This window comes from Chaetura pelagica, unplaced genomic scaffold (assembly GCF_000747805.2).
Source record: "Chaetura pelagica isolate M959 unplaced genomic scaffold, ChaPel_1.0 scaffold242, whole genome shotgun sequence".
In the NCBI taxonomy this organism is placed as follows: domain Eukaryota; kingdom Metazoa; phylum Chordata; class Aves; order Apodiformes; family Apodidae; genus Chaetura; species Chaetura pelagica.
In genome coordinates this window covers 1,286,100-1,302,457 of record NW_009952377.1, presented here as the reverse complement: position 1 = coordinate 1,302,457, position 16,358 = coordinate 1,286,100, and the positions used below count along the sequence as shown (strand labels likewise).

Sequence of the window (16,358 nt, the reverse complement as noted above, 5' to 3'; positions counted from 1 at the left end):
AGGGCTGCTCTGGACATGCAGCAGCCCCGGTCACTAGCACCAGTCTCATTTAGCAGCTCTGGGAAAAGTCCAGACTGGCCAGTCTCTGCTGTCAGAACCTTCCCCCCTACATGACCCCATCTCACTGGCATTTCTTTCTGCACAAACCACAGCCTGCACCACAGCCCCACATTTCAACATAAACAGATGGAACAATACCTGGCGTAGTCAGCTCATCTGCTTTTCACGCTGTACTTGCAAACTCAACCTGCAGTAAGCTACATGGGTTCTTCCACAAGCAGGTCTGCAGCCAGATGAGCAGAGATCAGCAAAAACAGGCCCTGAGAAATTGGTGGGAATTGATCCCAATGCCATAGAAAAGTATGGGAGTTTCTTGTTTCCTTTAAATAGGCACAGGACACTTGTCCCACCCCACTCACATCATTCTGTGACATCCACGCTCACATCGGGACTCCCACAGCATCCCCATGGGAGAGCCCTGCTCTCCTGTAACCAGATAAGCTCAAGGTCTCAAATCAGCCCATCTGAATCACCCTTAAAATCACTTATCAATTTTTCCAAAGTTATTTATTAGACCAGAGGGCAGCTTTCATCTGCTCAGTTAGCTGAGGTGGTGTTGCTCAGGAGCTCTCCTGCTCTCATGCCAGACGTGTAGCCTTCCTGACATCACCCACTCAGGGACAACTCATTCCAGGGATACTTCTCTTTTTTTTCCATGGGAATACACCTTGCCACGTGGTGCCATGTCAGATTTTACACGAACTGTTATAATCTGACCAGTTCTTTCTGCAATTTACAGGGTAGAAGGAAAATGATGAAAATGTTGCCTTTTTTTCAAAGCGGTCCTATTGGAACGCGCAATGGATCAGAGAGCTGCATTGGTGCAAACAGGCAGCTTGAAAACCCTTCCACATCAGTAGCTGGGCGAGTCCCCACCTGTCCTGAACCTTCTGTAGATGAGATCTGGACCAGGTACCAGGAGAAGATGAGTGAAAGGCCAGAGGCAGCCTGCAGACCCTCACGTGCATCTTCCATCACAAGTAACGGGAGCTGCACCTCTGCTGGGGACAGCCCTGAAAAGGGGAAGAAAGGAATAAAGGATATCCTTACAAATGCATTTAAGAAGATTAAAAAGACCAAGCCACCCAGTGGTAAGTACATCTCCATTTTCCTTGCACCACCTCATAGGCCATAGTTATCTCTAGAGGGGCTACGTGAGGTGGAAAATTGTCCCCTTGAGAAACAAAGGCACCAACAGACTGAAATTACTTGCCCAAGAAGCCTGGGGAAACAAGGGATGGAGGGACACATGACCTCAAGCCCTGGTCCTTTGGTACCAAGGGCATACTCCTTGAGGAACTGCCAGTTTGCAGGTTTTCTGTCCAAAGTTACACTTATTTCTACATCTTATTGGGCACAGAGATCTATGGGTGAGTGAGAAGCCAAGGCACACCTCTCTGTTCCTCGATGAAAGCACCACCCTGTGATACCTCCTGTTCCCCAGGGACAGCAGTGAGCAGCACAAAGGGCTGGCACTTGAACATACAGCTCCTCCAGCTGCAGGCACTGTCCCTGCAGGATGCTTAGGGAGGTAGAAAAGTACCTTATCAGAGAAACCCAGAACTGGAGAAGAAGGTGCCCCTTGGCACTTCTAAGGCTCACCTGCCACTTCAGGCGATGTATCTCAGTACCTGATTAATGCACTTAGCAAGTTGTACCTTAAAATAAATTCATTTTTTAGTCCTACCTCCTTTACTGAGGGAGCCTTCCAAAATCTCACTGTTTGAGCACAAGTCATCTCATTTCCAGACAAGCCTTTACCTGGCTAATTGCCTCCTCTTTCTCCATGTGTTAAATGTTTTCCCTAAGTGGTGGTTTTCCTTCTTGGCCTTGAATTTGCTCAGCTAAATGAACCAAGTCTACTGAAAACAGGCCCTCCGTGCCTTTATTCTTAATGCTGCATTGCCCCATTCCCAATGTCTTTTTTGGTCGTAAAGCAACTAGAATTGCAGAAAATATTCCAGATAAGATACCACCAATGCCTAGTACAACATATTTTATTTTCCTACCTTAGCTGGACATTCCTCACTGGATATACCCTGGGGTCATATCTGACACTTTTCCCATCATCTCACAGTAATGAAATATTAATAATCCAGGCATCTCTCCTCTTCCTCCATCTCAAGCTGATTCACATCCAGCTTGTAGCAGAAAATCTTATTTGTTGCTAAGTAACTTTTGCTCTATTGAATTTGTATCTTATATTTTGAACTATTAAATTTCAGCCCATTTACTCTTCAAGTTATCCTGTTGTTCCTGTATAATACACCAAGCCCTTGGTTTCAATAATGTCTCTGATCTTTGTGTAATCAGCAGATGCCAGTGGGGCACTCCCAGCTTTTGTGCCATAGTCTCTCAGGAGAATATGAAGTAAGATGAGCTTCATGAATAATGCAAGCTTTCTCCACTCTGGGTTTTCCTTCTACACCTAAAAAAACTTATTTTGGGATATAACTTCTACAATTTAACTCATAATTTCCCAGGTTGTACTGTATCGAGTAACCGGTGTCATTCAAATAGGATAATTCAATTGCGGTTTTTTTCCCCGCTAAGTGTGTCCTCCAAAAAAATTTCACAGGTCAGATTGTGCCAACCTATTTCTGGAAAACCCATGTGGTATTTCCTTTAGCACATCTTATTTAGCTACATCTTTCTGTCTACATGTCTTTCTAAAGCCACGCTCCTTACTTGAGGTCATATTAATTGGATGGGGAATAATACATAAATAAATGGTCCCCACAAATCTAATTTTTAGTAAAGATTGGGGGTATCACATTAATATCTGTCTGTATTTAACACATCAGTGATGGGCATTTAAATTACCATTGACCCAGTTAGAGGCAGGCTAAGAATAATCTGATCTTTAATAAATACAAAGATTTTCTAAGTGATGAAGGAGCCTAAGATCTAGCATTTTACAAATACAAACACTTTTTTAAAGAGTATTCCAGAGCCAACATTTTATATAAAATAGAAATTTAAATCTTCATTATTGGGTAAAGCAAGACTGTTCTTTTTTCACCAGTCAAACAAATCATGGATCTTCTGGAAGAGCACAAGCTTTGCGATGCTGCTCAGCATCTGATTGTCCTGGAGAGGAGCCTGTCTAGCAAAAGTGAGGAGGGACTGAACATCAGCCAGCAAGATGTCGAGTCCATCTACGAAATTCTGAAGCACAAAGTCTTCAGCATCCTCAAAGACTCCATTCTGCTAGCAAAAATAAACCCCGAGCTGCTGCAGCAGGCAGTAGAGGCACTGAAAGAGCAAGAGAAAGAGGATCAGAACTACACATTGGAGAATCCACCTGACCAACACATGAAATTTAGACCTAGAAAATGGAAGGAGCTTTGGATGGCTACAGTAAAAGAGTCTGTAGAGACTCGAATGAAAGACACAAGCCGTACTCCCAGAACTGAGAAGCTTTCTACAGTTGGCCAGAACCTCCTCCACATGGGAAAGACAATGAAAGAAGATTTGACAGTAGTTGCAAAGTACATTAAACAGCTTTATCCTCCTGAGTTTAATGTGTTCAGCACATATGCAGAACTGTACCACAACTATTTTGCTTGCCAGGCACAGGAAAATGCTGAGTCTCAGCTGGAACACAAGGATATTTGCCTTCTCCTCTCATGGGTGCACAACATTTATCCAAAGTAAGTGAGACTTTTACACGTTTATCCCTGGTGATCAACACAGGCTCACTGGCTGCAAGCCAGGTATTGGTTTGATTTATGAATCAGTGTCTGGGTATCACTGCAGTGCAGCCCAGTTCCTGGCTTGGTTTTAGTATCATGGGCATGATACTGATGTACACCAGCTGGCCAGGACAGCTGGAAGGGACACACTCAAGGCTGCTAGTCTGTAAATCAAGAGCTCACCCCATCATTCAGGCTTCTGGGCAGCAGACATGCACACAGATGTTTAGGTCTTGACTTGTGGGGTAAATTGGGCAGGTTCATTTCCCTGATCTCCATTCCACTTGCAGCTTTGTCTCATTCTTGTAAAATTTAGAAATTTCAGCTCTCTGGACCAGAGGGCAGCCAATAAATAGAACAACCTGAGATGCAATTATCCTGGGCATGGACAATGTTGCTGAGGCCTCACTTGCAGTTTGTGCTCTCCTCTGGATTGAGACCAAAGGCTGAGCACAGTGAGAAGACATCATCACCCAAGGGGTGACCTGCATTGCTACAAGCCCTGTATGTTACAGGACTGAAAAAAGTTCTTTGTTGTGGCTCCTAGTAACAGTTGGAGAATCAAGAGCTCTCATTTCATAGGTGAAAACCATTAAATACACCAGCAGTTTCTCTTCCGCTGTTCTGAAGCCGTTCAACCTTCACCTCCACTTTTTCCTTCTCATGTTTCACTGTCAGAGTGTCATGAGTCAGTGTTGATCCTGGAAGTTTTCCAGAGGCAGTGCTGTGCTTTAGGTCAGAATATTCAGGCCTGAACCAGCATGTGTTTGGAAATCAGTAGCTGCAAGGAGCCCGGTTCAGCCAGAGCAGCACAGCAGGGTGCAGGGTACAGTGTTGGTCAGGGCAGCAGCTGCTTTTTGGGGTGCTCCCTGGGGGCAGGTCCACGAGAAGGAAGATGGTTGCAACAGCCTGACCCCAGCTTCCAGCACAGCAGTGTAGCCCCATGGAGCAAGGTCATGTGCAAGCATGAGGATCAGGCAGTGCTCAGGGTTATTCTCTGCAGCTCCAGAGGGGGAAGCTTCTTCCAAATGAGTTGTCCCCTACAAGTGGTGGCCTGAGACCCCTATGGCTGTCAGGTCCAATCCCTTGAAGGTGCTCAGGAGCACCCAGCTCAGCTGCCATGTGGTGGAGATGTGACAGCAGGATATGAAACTGCCTACCCTGTTCCCAGCTGGCCAAGAAATGCCACATTCTCATGTGATCACCTCTCCGTATTGATGAAGAGAGGCTGTGTCCTGGAACCAGTCTCTCCTGCTTCTCTGAGTTCCCCATACCCAGCTCCATTGCCAGTTTTAGGGGGGTTGGCAGAACATGACTCCATTCCCTGGGGTTGCTCAAGGTCTCACCCTCACAGGTCCCACCCCTGGAACAGATTCAGCTCCTCCAAGTCCCGTCTGGACTATGGACAATGTACATTTCCATCTGTTTTTTCACTGTTATCCTCAAAAAGTGTTAGTGATTTGCATCAACAGCTGTCTTGAATTACACTGCCCTTGGAAAATGTGATTGTTTGGCTTTTTCATTCCAGAGATGTGAGAAAAGATCCTGTTTTAGCTGAGGAGTTGGAAAAAGTTAAGCTTGGAAGCCTTTTGCCATCAGGTCTCAGCAAAGAGCTTGAAAAGAAATACCTTGACAGTGAAGAGGTGAGAATCTGCTCAGTCTCTCCCCTTTACTGCTCCCATATGAGTCCTTGGAGGAGCTCTGACTTGCCTTGCATGTACACTGTGAGTCACACATCCTTCCAGAGAGAAGCAAAAATGCTTTTGTTTCCTTCTGGGGGACAGGTCGCCTCTTTGTTTGATGGGACTTGCAGAGCAAACCTCTGGTGAGCTCAGCCTTCTGCCCTAGGAGCCATCAGAAAAGAACTGCTCTGTTAGTGCAAACCTTGTGGTAAGAAGGTGGAAGGGAACCCAACAACAAATCTTTATGGGTAACTTTCCAGTTGTCCCAGAGGGATTTATGCTCCCTCTCAAAAACAATGAACAGACTCAGAATTACTTCTGGTCTCTGCAGTGGTGCCAGACCTTGGATGAGTGCAAAGCATGCATGTCTGGCCTTGAGAAATCTTTTTGATGGAGAATCACCTGCTCTGTTGAAAATAACAGTTGCTCTGTTTTTTGCATCACTCTTGCCTTAATGGAAAAAAAAAGTGACTTTTACAGTACTCTCATGGTTTAGTGCTCCTGGCATTTTGGGCTGGAATTCCTGGAAAATGAGAAGACAAGTTCCAGCTGTAGCCCATGATGGTTGGCAGGTGGGAGAGGTGGGCATGAGGGCTGCAAAGCACATGAACAAGACACTTGGTGGTCAGAGGTACATGTCAGCCACTACACAGACCATTTCAAGACTCTTGCTGCACAGTGTGCATGCCAGCAGGGTCAGAGCTGATAAAACCTGAGAACACTTTGTTTAAGTTTCCAGTTTCATTTTCCAGTTGTAAGAGATCAGAAGTAGATGAAAAACCAGGGTAGCTCTGAGTGTGACACACAGGCAGTGCATGGCTGGGGGGAATTTGGGCTCTGGTGTGTGGAGCTGCCTGCCACCTTCCTCCCCTCCCCTCCCCTGCCCTTGGGATCACCACTAACAGTGGTAAGGGATGTAGATCTTGATCTTCATTCCCACCCTGAAATAATCAGCTCACTGTTGAATAGATGAATGCTGTGAGGGGGTTGTCCTTGCTGCTGTGAAGTGGTAGGTAGGGTGTCTTGTAAGAAAAAGAGTTTATTTCTCAGCCAGGGCCAAGGAAAAGGTCTGCTCAGCCAGACAGACGGTGGGTGAGCAAGTAAAACCTGTGTAAGACAGGAGCTGCTACCTACACTTTGTGGTAAATGCTGTTGTTCTCTGTTCCCTACAGGCTACTATCAAAAATTCACTGAGCAAATCTTTAGATGATGAAATACAAAAATGGAAAGAAGACAAAGAACCAGAGAAACTAAATGGACATTTTCAGAGTGAACTACTAGCAATAATTCTTATCCAGGTAATAATGATATATATTAAAAATAAAGAATTTAATCCTGCTTGTGTTTAGGATTGGAGACTAACTACAGACAATTCAGGAAAGCAAAAGGCCAAATCACTGCTGGAGGGCAGAATCAGAGTTGGGTGGTACAGGGGAGCCTGAGCCCATGATTGGGCATGGTCCTTGTCTGGTGTGTGATGGACGCAAAGCAACAGAAACAGGAAAGCTGCCTTCATTTCTCCCTGTGTGGTCTTTTCTGAACCCCCAGCCATTAGGCACTGGATAATGTAGCAGCAGAGAGACGAGACAGGTTGAGCCATGAGAGGAAGCAATGCAGAGCTGTTGTCCTGCTTGCTCCTGGGGAGACTGTCAGGGACAGAGCTATTCCAAGTAGCTCAGTGCTCTCCCTCCTCTGGATGCAGAGGATTAGTAGATCTTGTTTTTTAAAAATAAACCCTTCATGTATTGAAGTTGCTCTGCTTAAATTGTTTGTTTTAATGCAATCAGATGATATTCAGTGAAAAAAAAAAAAAGGCAAAAGAACCCAAGTGTCACTTTCCTCACATTCTCAGCTATTTTATAGGCTTTCTTTCAAAATCATCACGGAATGGTTTGTTTTGGAAGAGGCCTTAAAGATCATCTGGTTCCAACCCCTCTGCATGCATCCTATTAGACCAAGTTGCTCAAAACCCCATCCAACCTGGCCTTGGACACTTTAATAGTTCTTTCTTCCTCGAATCTCTCCCCATGTGAAAATGGAGCACAGAGCTGGCTGGAGCACGCCAAGTTAGCACCCCTGCTCTGCACAGTCCCTGTCTCAGTCCCAGTGGGGTGCAGGAGACCTGACCACAGTTACCGCAGTTAAGGATCCGTAGCCTTTTTGTCCAGCGAACCCAGCCTTTTTTGGAGCCTTTAAAAGTGAGCTTGTTCATTTTTTAGAGCATCTACAGCAGCCAGGAGGAAGCCAAGAGCATCAGCGTGGCAATGGGTGAGGAGCTGTCGTGTCGCCTGTGGAAGGAGCTTCCCGCCTTCCTGAGAAGGTGCAGTAACGGCCGCGCGGGGCCGCGGGGCTGCCAGCGCCCTGGGCAGGCTCTCACCCTCTCCCCATCTCCCCTCCAGCTACAGGGATGCTTTTGAAGACTTCAAGGAGAAAGGCAAGAAGCACAGATTCTACAGGCCTATACTGATCGCAAATATTAACAACTGCTGGAATTTTAGGTAAGGGTCCAAAAGCAAAGGCTTTGCACCTTCCTCTGCGGGCGACAGATCAGAGTGTGGAAGAGGGGAGGCAATACTTCAGGGTGGGCAGGGGAAGGTCAATCTGCCTGCAGAGGAAGGTTTGGAGACCTGTGAATTTATCTGTATGTATCTCTTTTGAGAACAGATTCTTCTGATCTTGCTTATATTGTCTTGCAGAGACTACACGGAGAAAAACATGGCAGAAAAGGATTACAATAAAGCCAGTATCCTCAGCACTCTTGGCGACGTTGAAAACAGTGGCTTTGAGGTGCTGCTTCAGCAGCTGTTTGCACAGCTGAAGGTACCCTGTCCACCCCCGACTCCCTCCTGCCCCATGTTCTGCCCTGCTATTGCCTGCCCAAAACTCTGATTCAATTGCAGCAAAATTCAGAAGGTTTGTGGGGCGGGTCACCTCTCAGCATCAGTCAGAAACCTCTGGATCACCTCTCCTTGAGCTGATCCTTAAGCCTGCAGCTACATAGGCATGACTGAATAGAAGAACATAAAACATGCTGATCACATCTGAGATAACTGCTGCAGGAGGGAGAGTCTCCACCTGCAGGTGTTAACTCTCTAAACTCTAGGAAGCAATCACACATGACATGAACTGCAAATATGCAGCCTTTGGCTTCTTCATAAAGGTGGCTTCAAAGACTTTTAGACTCTTTTTTTTTTCTTTCTTCTTCTTCTTTTTTTTTTTTTTTCTTCTTTTTTATTCCCTATATATAACAAACAGAAGCTTTTTAAGTTAAGCAAGTGTGGTGGAGGGGAAGGCGTAGGAGTCAGGAATGTTCAGCCACAGTCTCTCCTGCTTTCTCTGTAGGGCCTTTTGGAAAGCATCTGACAGAGCAGGGGTGCTTTGTTTTTGTTTGTTTTCATATTTATTTACTGTGGCCAAGAAAAACTGTGACTGAAAAAGTCTCATGATTCTTTTTTTTCCCTGATGGTTCTATAATTCTTTAATCAGAAAAGATGGTTTGGACAAAACATTAAAAATGTGGAAGTAAAAAAAACATCTCCAGTATGACCCTTTCAAGCCCTCATTCTTCTTCACCATGAGCAGCCAAGAAGGGGGCACTTACCTAATACAGACCTCTCTTCCCCTGCCCCTGTAAGTCATTGCCACAAACCCCTGGCAGGACTGCACACCAGGCTGCTGCTGTGTAGGATACTGTACATATAGAAGTGCAAAACATGTGTGTGCCTAGAATTTGTTTTGAGGGAACTAAGCAGATTTTCCTTTTTTTTTTCAGCCAATTTATAAGAGGTTTACAGAAAATAAGTGGGAGTCCAGCAATGAAATTATGAATGAGATAATTAAAACCACCAGCAAACATATTTCAGACTTCCGGACCCTGAAGGACCCTTTCTACCATGTAAGTCAAAGAGAAATACTGGAGCAATTCTAGGATGCTGAGTGTTTCCAGCTCTTACCTTCTGCAACTGGAGTTGCCTTGATGTGCATTAAGCTGGTGAGCTGGTCTGGCATTGGAGAGCCTTCTCAGGCAGCATTTCCATAAGCATGTCACATAGATTAGCCACATAAATCATACTCTTCTCCAGCAGAGTCAGACTTCTGTAGCTCTGCTGCAGTGTTTGCAGAGAAACTACCTTTGGTGCAGAGAAAGTGCTCTAGGGATCTCCCAAAATATGACTTTATTGGTTTGGAACCTTGAAACACAGATGCAATCACAGTGTTTTTTTCCTTTGATTGCCCTAGACTAGAGGAGATGGACAAATCCCAGACAGCTGACCCACAAGCACTTTTCTGGTGGTGCTGGAGTATATGTGAAACATCACCATATAAAATAATATTTGATTTCCTGCCTTTGTCCTCTTAAGAGCTGAAACAGAATTAAGATGTTTTGTGTATTAGAGAGAGGAACAGGAGGAGCAGTGTTAATTCCTGTTTCTCTGGGGTGCTGCTGCTTCTTCTCTAACACATTAGATCTTTTCTATGCCTTCAACTCTTCCCAGAAGGAAACAACATTTGGAAATTCCCACCATTCATTAGTTTGAGTACAAAGAAATTCTCGGCATCTAGGATGTCGCGTAACCAGTCATGGGGAGGTTGGCAACCTGTGCTGTTCCTCACATGTGATGGGCAGCAGGCGTTTGGTCAGGCATGTCTTACAACACCCAAAATGTTTTTACCCTCTATCCACACACACAGAGTTTGTTTTGTCCCCAAATATAGAGCAAACTAGCAAAAGGTAGATGGGTGACTCCCACCTCTCCTTCCCAACAGGCTATTGTTGAGAAGATACACACCCGTTTGGTTAAAGAGTACATCGTGAGGCTGCTGAAGAAGAAAGTCAGCCTGAAAAATCCAGCACAACAGCAAAATCTGGCCCAAAATATCTCCAAGAATGCTGCCGACCTGGAAGACTTTTGCACCAGCAATGTACGTGAGTGCTTGCTCTATCCACAACAGCACAGGGCAGGGGTACATTGAAAAACAGGAAAATAAATGTTATGTGGCCTCTCATTAACCTTTCCAACTCAGTTAATTTCCTGTGAGGCAGGTCCTTAGGCAGGAGAAGATCTTCAAGTGCCTTGGGGCAGGAAGACTCCCCTGCCACCAGCCTGCCCTCCCCTGAATGGAGAGCACTGATTTAATCCTCCTTTGTCTTGTAGGCAGTGGTTTACTTTTGAAGATTTATATTAACTAATTAGGGTCAGAATATTTACCTGAGCACTGCACTGCTCTGGTTTCAGTAAAACTTGCATGGAGTCTGTGTTTTGAATCTTCCCCCTCGCCCTTCATTTCCCTCACTCTGCTGCTTTTATGTCAGGCTGGAATGGGCAGTGCTAGGTTTGTGGTACAGGAGAGTTTGCCCCACCAAAGACTCCTCCTTTTTCTGCATGGCTGAAACACCCCTCTCTGTCCTCTGAGATCACCTCCCTCCTTTCACACCTCTAAATTTGCCCACAAGAAAACTGAGCCAAGTGCTGTCCCCTCCCACCCCATGTACATTGGACTGGAGAAGGAACAAGCCTGAGCACTGCTTGGCATGGGTGGGAGGTCAGGCAGCTGGCACCTTGGGGTGTCCAACAGCCAGAAAACAGATCCAGCTGGGGCTTCTACCTGAGTGGGCAGGGAGAGGATTTTGGCAATGCCTGGATCTGCTAAAGGTAGGGATGTGTGCAGAGCTGGGAGAGAGTAGCACGTGGCAGTGCATTACCTTGCCCATCAGTCCTCCTACACACTCTGGGCAGTGTAGAAACCCAAGGAAAGGAAAATATGATGGGAGGGAAGAGCAGAGAGAGTCTGTCAAGGTGGACATGGAAACCTCAGTCTTAGGGCAAGCCCCATAACACTTGTGAAGAAGGATTAAAACCCACCATGAAACTAATCCAATCTCTCCAAGGCTGACCCAATAATCATCACTGAAAACAGTGAGGAACCTAAAATCACTGCTGTGTCCTTCCCAGTCACCAGGAAACAGCCTGGGGAGCTGGCTGGGCAGCATCCCTGGTGAAACACAGCTCCTGGGCTGGGTGGAGGTTGGCACCTCCACAATGCCCTGCTGACCTCTCTCTTCTTCTCGCAGGGGTCTCAAGCCACGTGGCTGAATTCAGCGCTCCCCAAACTGGCTGAAATAATCCGGCTTCAGGATTTAGGCGCTATTAAAATTGAGGTTGCAACGTTGGCAACAACATACCCAGATATCCGGTAAGAGGCCCTGAAACAGGCTTGCAAATACTCATGTGGAATTTCAGTTGAACTAGGAAATAGTCAAATGCGAGTACAGGTGAGGTTCATATAGACTGAGACTGTACACATGAGTGGGGACTGCCTGCCAGGCTGCAGCAATCCCAGTCCTATCAGACAAAAAATAAACTATTAAAAAAGACCTGATTATATATTCCAAATTCTGGCCTGATTTTCTCCCTTGCCTGGAGGATTCCCTGCCCTATCCCAGGCCTCCTGGGAAAGTGCTGGGTCCCATGCAGGATCAGCAGATGCTGAGATGGCAACCACCAGGGACCTCAACACTGCTGTGGTGTGGGAAGACCAGGCACATGGAGATCCACGGGAGGAGATAACACCTGCCCATTTCTTTCCCACAGCAAAAAGCACCTGGAAGCCTTCCTGTACATCAAAGCCAACCTGTCACACAGCGAACGCAAAAGCATCCTTGGCTACTTGGCAGACAGCACAGGATCCACATCACCTGGGATCCTGCTCTTCTCCAATATAAGTATGTCCTAGGTCAAAAACACCCCTTGGCACTTGCCGTGTGCCAGGCTGTGGGCTAAGCCAGGGATGGAGACCACCTCTTGAAGCAAGGCACAGCACACACTGCCACTTCTTCCTACGGAAAGTAGTCTGTCCTGATACGGTTCTCAGCATCTCGATGGGAATCATTGTCCTTCGTGCACCCACGGAAAGAACAGTGCTTGTGAGGACTGGGGTTGCTCCTTGCAGCACCCACAGAGTCTACCCAAGGTCTCCTTGGTGCCACCACTTCTCTGCCTGGACGCTGCCCTGGTGCTATGACCTCTGTCTACCTCACAGGGTGCAACACAGGCCACATTGCTGATTCCCCAGCCAGCCCAAAATGAGCAGGCACCTTCTATGCAGCTTTTTGTCTTCTAAGGAAACAGTGGGGAAAGAAAAACTGAAGCCAAAATGTAGAGGTGTTGAAAAGGTCCCCCATGAGCATGCTTGCACCCCATCTGCCTTCCTCCGGGCCAGGCAGGGGTGGCCACTTTGGGCTAGTGGGAGAAGCAGCAGGTTTTAGGTCAGGAGGAGCTGCTCTCAGCCATGGCAGGACTCCAGCTGTCCCACTGCCCTTCAGCACCCCTGGGTCTGGGGCCTGGAGTGGCCCCAGCTGCATTCTCTGCCCCATGCATCTGCATTACTCAGGGGCATTGGGGATTGGGAACTGTCCCCAGGGAGCCTGAGCTGGCCCCACAGCCCTATTCCAGCTGAGCAGCACATAATTCCTTCACCTCTGTGAGGTGCGAGTGCACAACACCCTCCAGCAGCCACCAGCCCCTGGGCAGTGGCCAAGAGGGTTGGGAACAACTGCCTATTGGGATCTGTCTCCAACATCAAATAAAGCATTTTGGATGTTGCTTAAACCTTCCCTACTAAGGCAGTGACTTTCCCAGACCCCATTAACATCATAGGCTTGGAGTGGGTGGTGGGACTGGTCTCAATTGATATTAAAACATGTTGAGCACCCTGTGTCCATCACCGTGCCCCTGCTCGCTCTTTCCCCTCTTGCTGTGAGGTAGATAGGATATGAAAACACAAATGGTCTGTTGTGAAACTCTGTTTCACTTTACAGCCCAGTTTCTTGGGAAGTCAATCACTTGCCAGGACAACAATGTGTTTAGTTAGAGAACTTTCTCTTCTGTTTTTCTTAGCTTCAACTTCTGTCTCAGACTGGAAAGTGAGTCCAGAAGGAAGACACATAATGACTGTGCAAACCATGTAATGTATTTGCATGCATATGCAGTATGCCATTGGTGGATTTTTGCATCCAATTTTCTTTTTTCCTCATTTGCAATGTTTGTATTTAAACAGTATTCAAATATGCTATAAAAGTGACTCATCTATTTTGACTCTGGCTGTTGTTTGCTGCCTTGCCACATGTAGCTCCTTCAAAGGGCCAATTCCACTCCTCCCAGCCTGCTTTGGTGAATGTCACCCACTGGTTCCAGGCAGGGAGGGTCCTGCTGGACTACAGACAAGCTGGAAATGCCAAGGCACCCTCTGTTTGTGTTGTGTATGGATCCCACAGCCTGGCTTTCCTTCCTCTCTGGAGCAAGGACTGTCATGTGCACCATGTTTATGGTATCTGGAATAACAAGGTATAAAACAACAGCCTCTAAGCACTACCCTCATCTCAATGTTGAATAATAAAAAGATAAATATTTGACACACATCTCATCCTTACTGCTGGCAATTTTACATCCCCTTTCCTCTGTTTTGTCTCCTCCTGTTCATACAAGTCTTTAGCAGATGCAGCCCAGCAGTCTTTGGCCCCAGCTGGCCCCACTGCCCCCTTTTGCCCCCCCAGCAGCTGCTATCAAACCTCTGGCTTTGCTGTCTCATCCACTGTGAGACAGATGCAGAAGGTGTCCTCTGCCAACAGGTTATGAGACAAAATTGTACACTGGGTGACAAACAGTGCTTTGGTTTCTGCCTGCTGACTCCACATCAGTACTGCAAGCTCCCCTTGCCTTCCATAAGCACCTTCATGCTCCCACGAAACTTCATACATACACCTAATTAAAAAACATACAACACCTTATTTGAACACTTAGCACAACTACAATCTAAAGTCAAATGCCAAAATTACTTCTGACAGTGCTCAGCACTCATGACAACTGTCAGCTATTGTGCAACATTTTCTTTCCCAGTTAGTGAAAGGTCATGTTATTACTATAAATAATTGTATTTTGATTTAGAGATCTGTTAAGAGCATACAGAAATACATCCTACCAGTGAATACACTGGTCTTAAAAATAAATAAATTAATAAATTAATAAATTAAAATAGATAGATAAAATTCAGCTATGTAAATGCTTGAAGGAAAATAATGATTCTATTTATACATCATAATTAGGATGGGTAGGAGAAAATTATTTTCATCCACATGTAATAAGCCATATGGAACTGAATTGTGCAATTCTCTTCATCCTGCTATAAAACCTCAGCTTTCAGCTCTAATGAGCCTAGGAAATGACTTTATTTATCTTCCTGTATGACTCGACTTTTACAATGCATTTATTTATATCTGGCATATTACACATAGCCAGGTACTTCCAGGAGGTTGCACGAACGTCTTCTCGTAACAGTGTTAGATTGATACTGATAAATGGCAATCCTGTAAACTAACCAAACATTTTCTGAGACCAGCGTGGCTGGATTTTCTCTGTCATGCAGCTTTTGCTGAGGCTGATGTCTGCCCCTCCCTGGAGGCAGAGCAGATAGCCACGATGAAAAAAAAGAAAGCCAGTTTTATAAAGCAGTTAAGAAAGCTGGTTCCTGGGCACGGCTGCTGTGGCACTGCCTGCTCACCTAGTCGGTTGTCATCAGAGCTCCCAGGACATCAGTGGCTGGCATCAGCCACTGCGTTGGACATGGACTGAGCTCACACACACACACAGAGGCACACTCCTTGCTCCCTATCCATCCATCCCACCAGGCACTTACATCGTTTGGCATTAGACTGACAATTTGCAGTACATGACACAGGGATGCAAAGCACAGCATAACAAAGTGTGGACTGAGGCCTTATTCACCTTCTGTGCTCCTGCAGGAACCATCTGCTGCACATCAAGTCTCTGATGGCACCTGAGGAACCTCTGCCCTTGCTGCAGGGCAAGCCAAAACCAGCCAGAGAGCTTCTGGGCTTCTCCCAAGGGTGGGCATGGTGGGGGAAAAAAAGAAAGCAGAAACCTTCTGCTAGAGCCTGCTAAGAAACTGTAGGGTCTCCAGAACTGGAAGTGAAGAGCTGACAAACCAGAATGCCTGCAGTTCCTGCCCTTCGAGGCTGGACCTTCTCACTGAGATCCCCTGCGACATGACAGCGCTGGACTAAAGGGCACAGGATTTATTGATGTGCTGATTTTAAGAGACACACCAGGCCAAAGTGCTTTGATAACCAGGCCTTTCCAAATTCAGCCTGTACCTGCAGGTGGACGGTACTGCCTTCATTGACATGCACAGGGACATGCACAGGTAACACAGTTCCTCACCTACTTATCAATGGAAAGCATGAAGAGTATGTGCAATTACATACTAGCAAAAGGTGTGGCAGCAATTTTCTCACCTCTATTCACAAATCCTATATTTAGTTTAGGTTGCATGAAAGGTAATAGCAGAAAACCTGGGAATCCCAATCTAAAAGGAAGAGGCTGTAAAGCCTGGCAATATGTGGAGCATCCCAAAGGAAAGGCAGTCCTGCAACGAGCAGGGATGGCAGAGCCTCCTTCTCTGGGGGAATCTGGGCACACAGGCTGCTGGTCCCACATGTTCCATCACAGCTCCATGTGCTGCCCCATCACCTGCCTGCACTTTGCATGGCTTGGGTTGAAAACTACTTCCCTGGGGGACTGAATGGGCAGGAGTCAGCACCACTGAGCATCGGGGAGGAAGCAGGGAGCTCCAGCCCCGGGGCAGAGCGGCAGGCAGGCTGGGCAGCTGCGGTTCATAGAATCATAGAATCATAGAATCTTAGGGGTTGGAAGGCACCTCAAAAGATCATCTAGTCCAACCCCCCTGCCAGAGCAGGGTCACCTAGAGTACATCACACAGGAAGGCATCCAGGTGGGTTTTGAATGTCTCCAGTGAAGGAGACTCCACAACCTCCCTGGGCAGTCTGTTCCAGTGCTCTGTCACTCTCACAGTAAAAATTTTTTTTCGGATATTCACCTTGAAC

General features: G+C 46.5%; 1 protein-coding gene across 1 annotated transcript; it reads left to right on the top strand.

The window, feature by feature from the left end:
* The first annotated feature begins 811 nt into the window (after positions 1 to 811).
* Positions 812 to 12,172, top strand: TNFAIP2 (tumor necrosis factor, alpha-induced protein 2). The gene is made up of 11 exons (XM_010008161.1): positions 812 to 1,151; positions 3,086 to 3,713; positions 5,284 to 5,398; positions 6,610 to 6,735; positions 7,657 to 7,757; positions 7,837 to 7,935; positions 8,134 to 8,257; positions 9,210 to 9,332; positions 10,205 to 10,360; positions 11,511 to 11,632; positions 12,031 to 12,172. Exons 1-11 carry the CDS (start codon positions 812 to 814, stop codon positions 12,170 to 12,172), a joined length of 2,076 nt encoding a protein of 691 aa, XP_010006463.1.
* The last annotated feature ends 4,186 nt before the right edge of the window (positions 12,173 to 16,358 follow it).

Bases quoted from the DNA above. Each gene is read 5' to 3' on its own strand.
- TNFAIP2 (XM_010008161.1), top strand. From the start codon at position 812: ATGATGAAAATGTTGCCTTTTTTTCAAAGCGGTCCTATTGGAACGCGC. The intron at 3,714-5,283 runs GTAAGTGAGACT...TTTTCATTCCAG, and splicing joins GTGCACAACATTTATCCAAA to AGATGTGAGAAAAGATCCTG. The intron at 7,758-7,836 runs GTGCAGTAACGG...TCTCCCCTCCAG, and splicing joins CTTCCCGCCTTCCTGAGAAG to CTACAGGGATGCTTTTGAAG.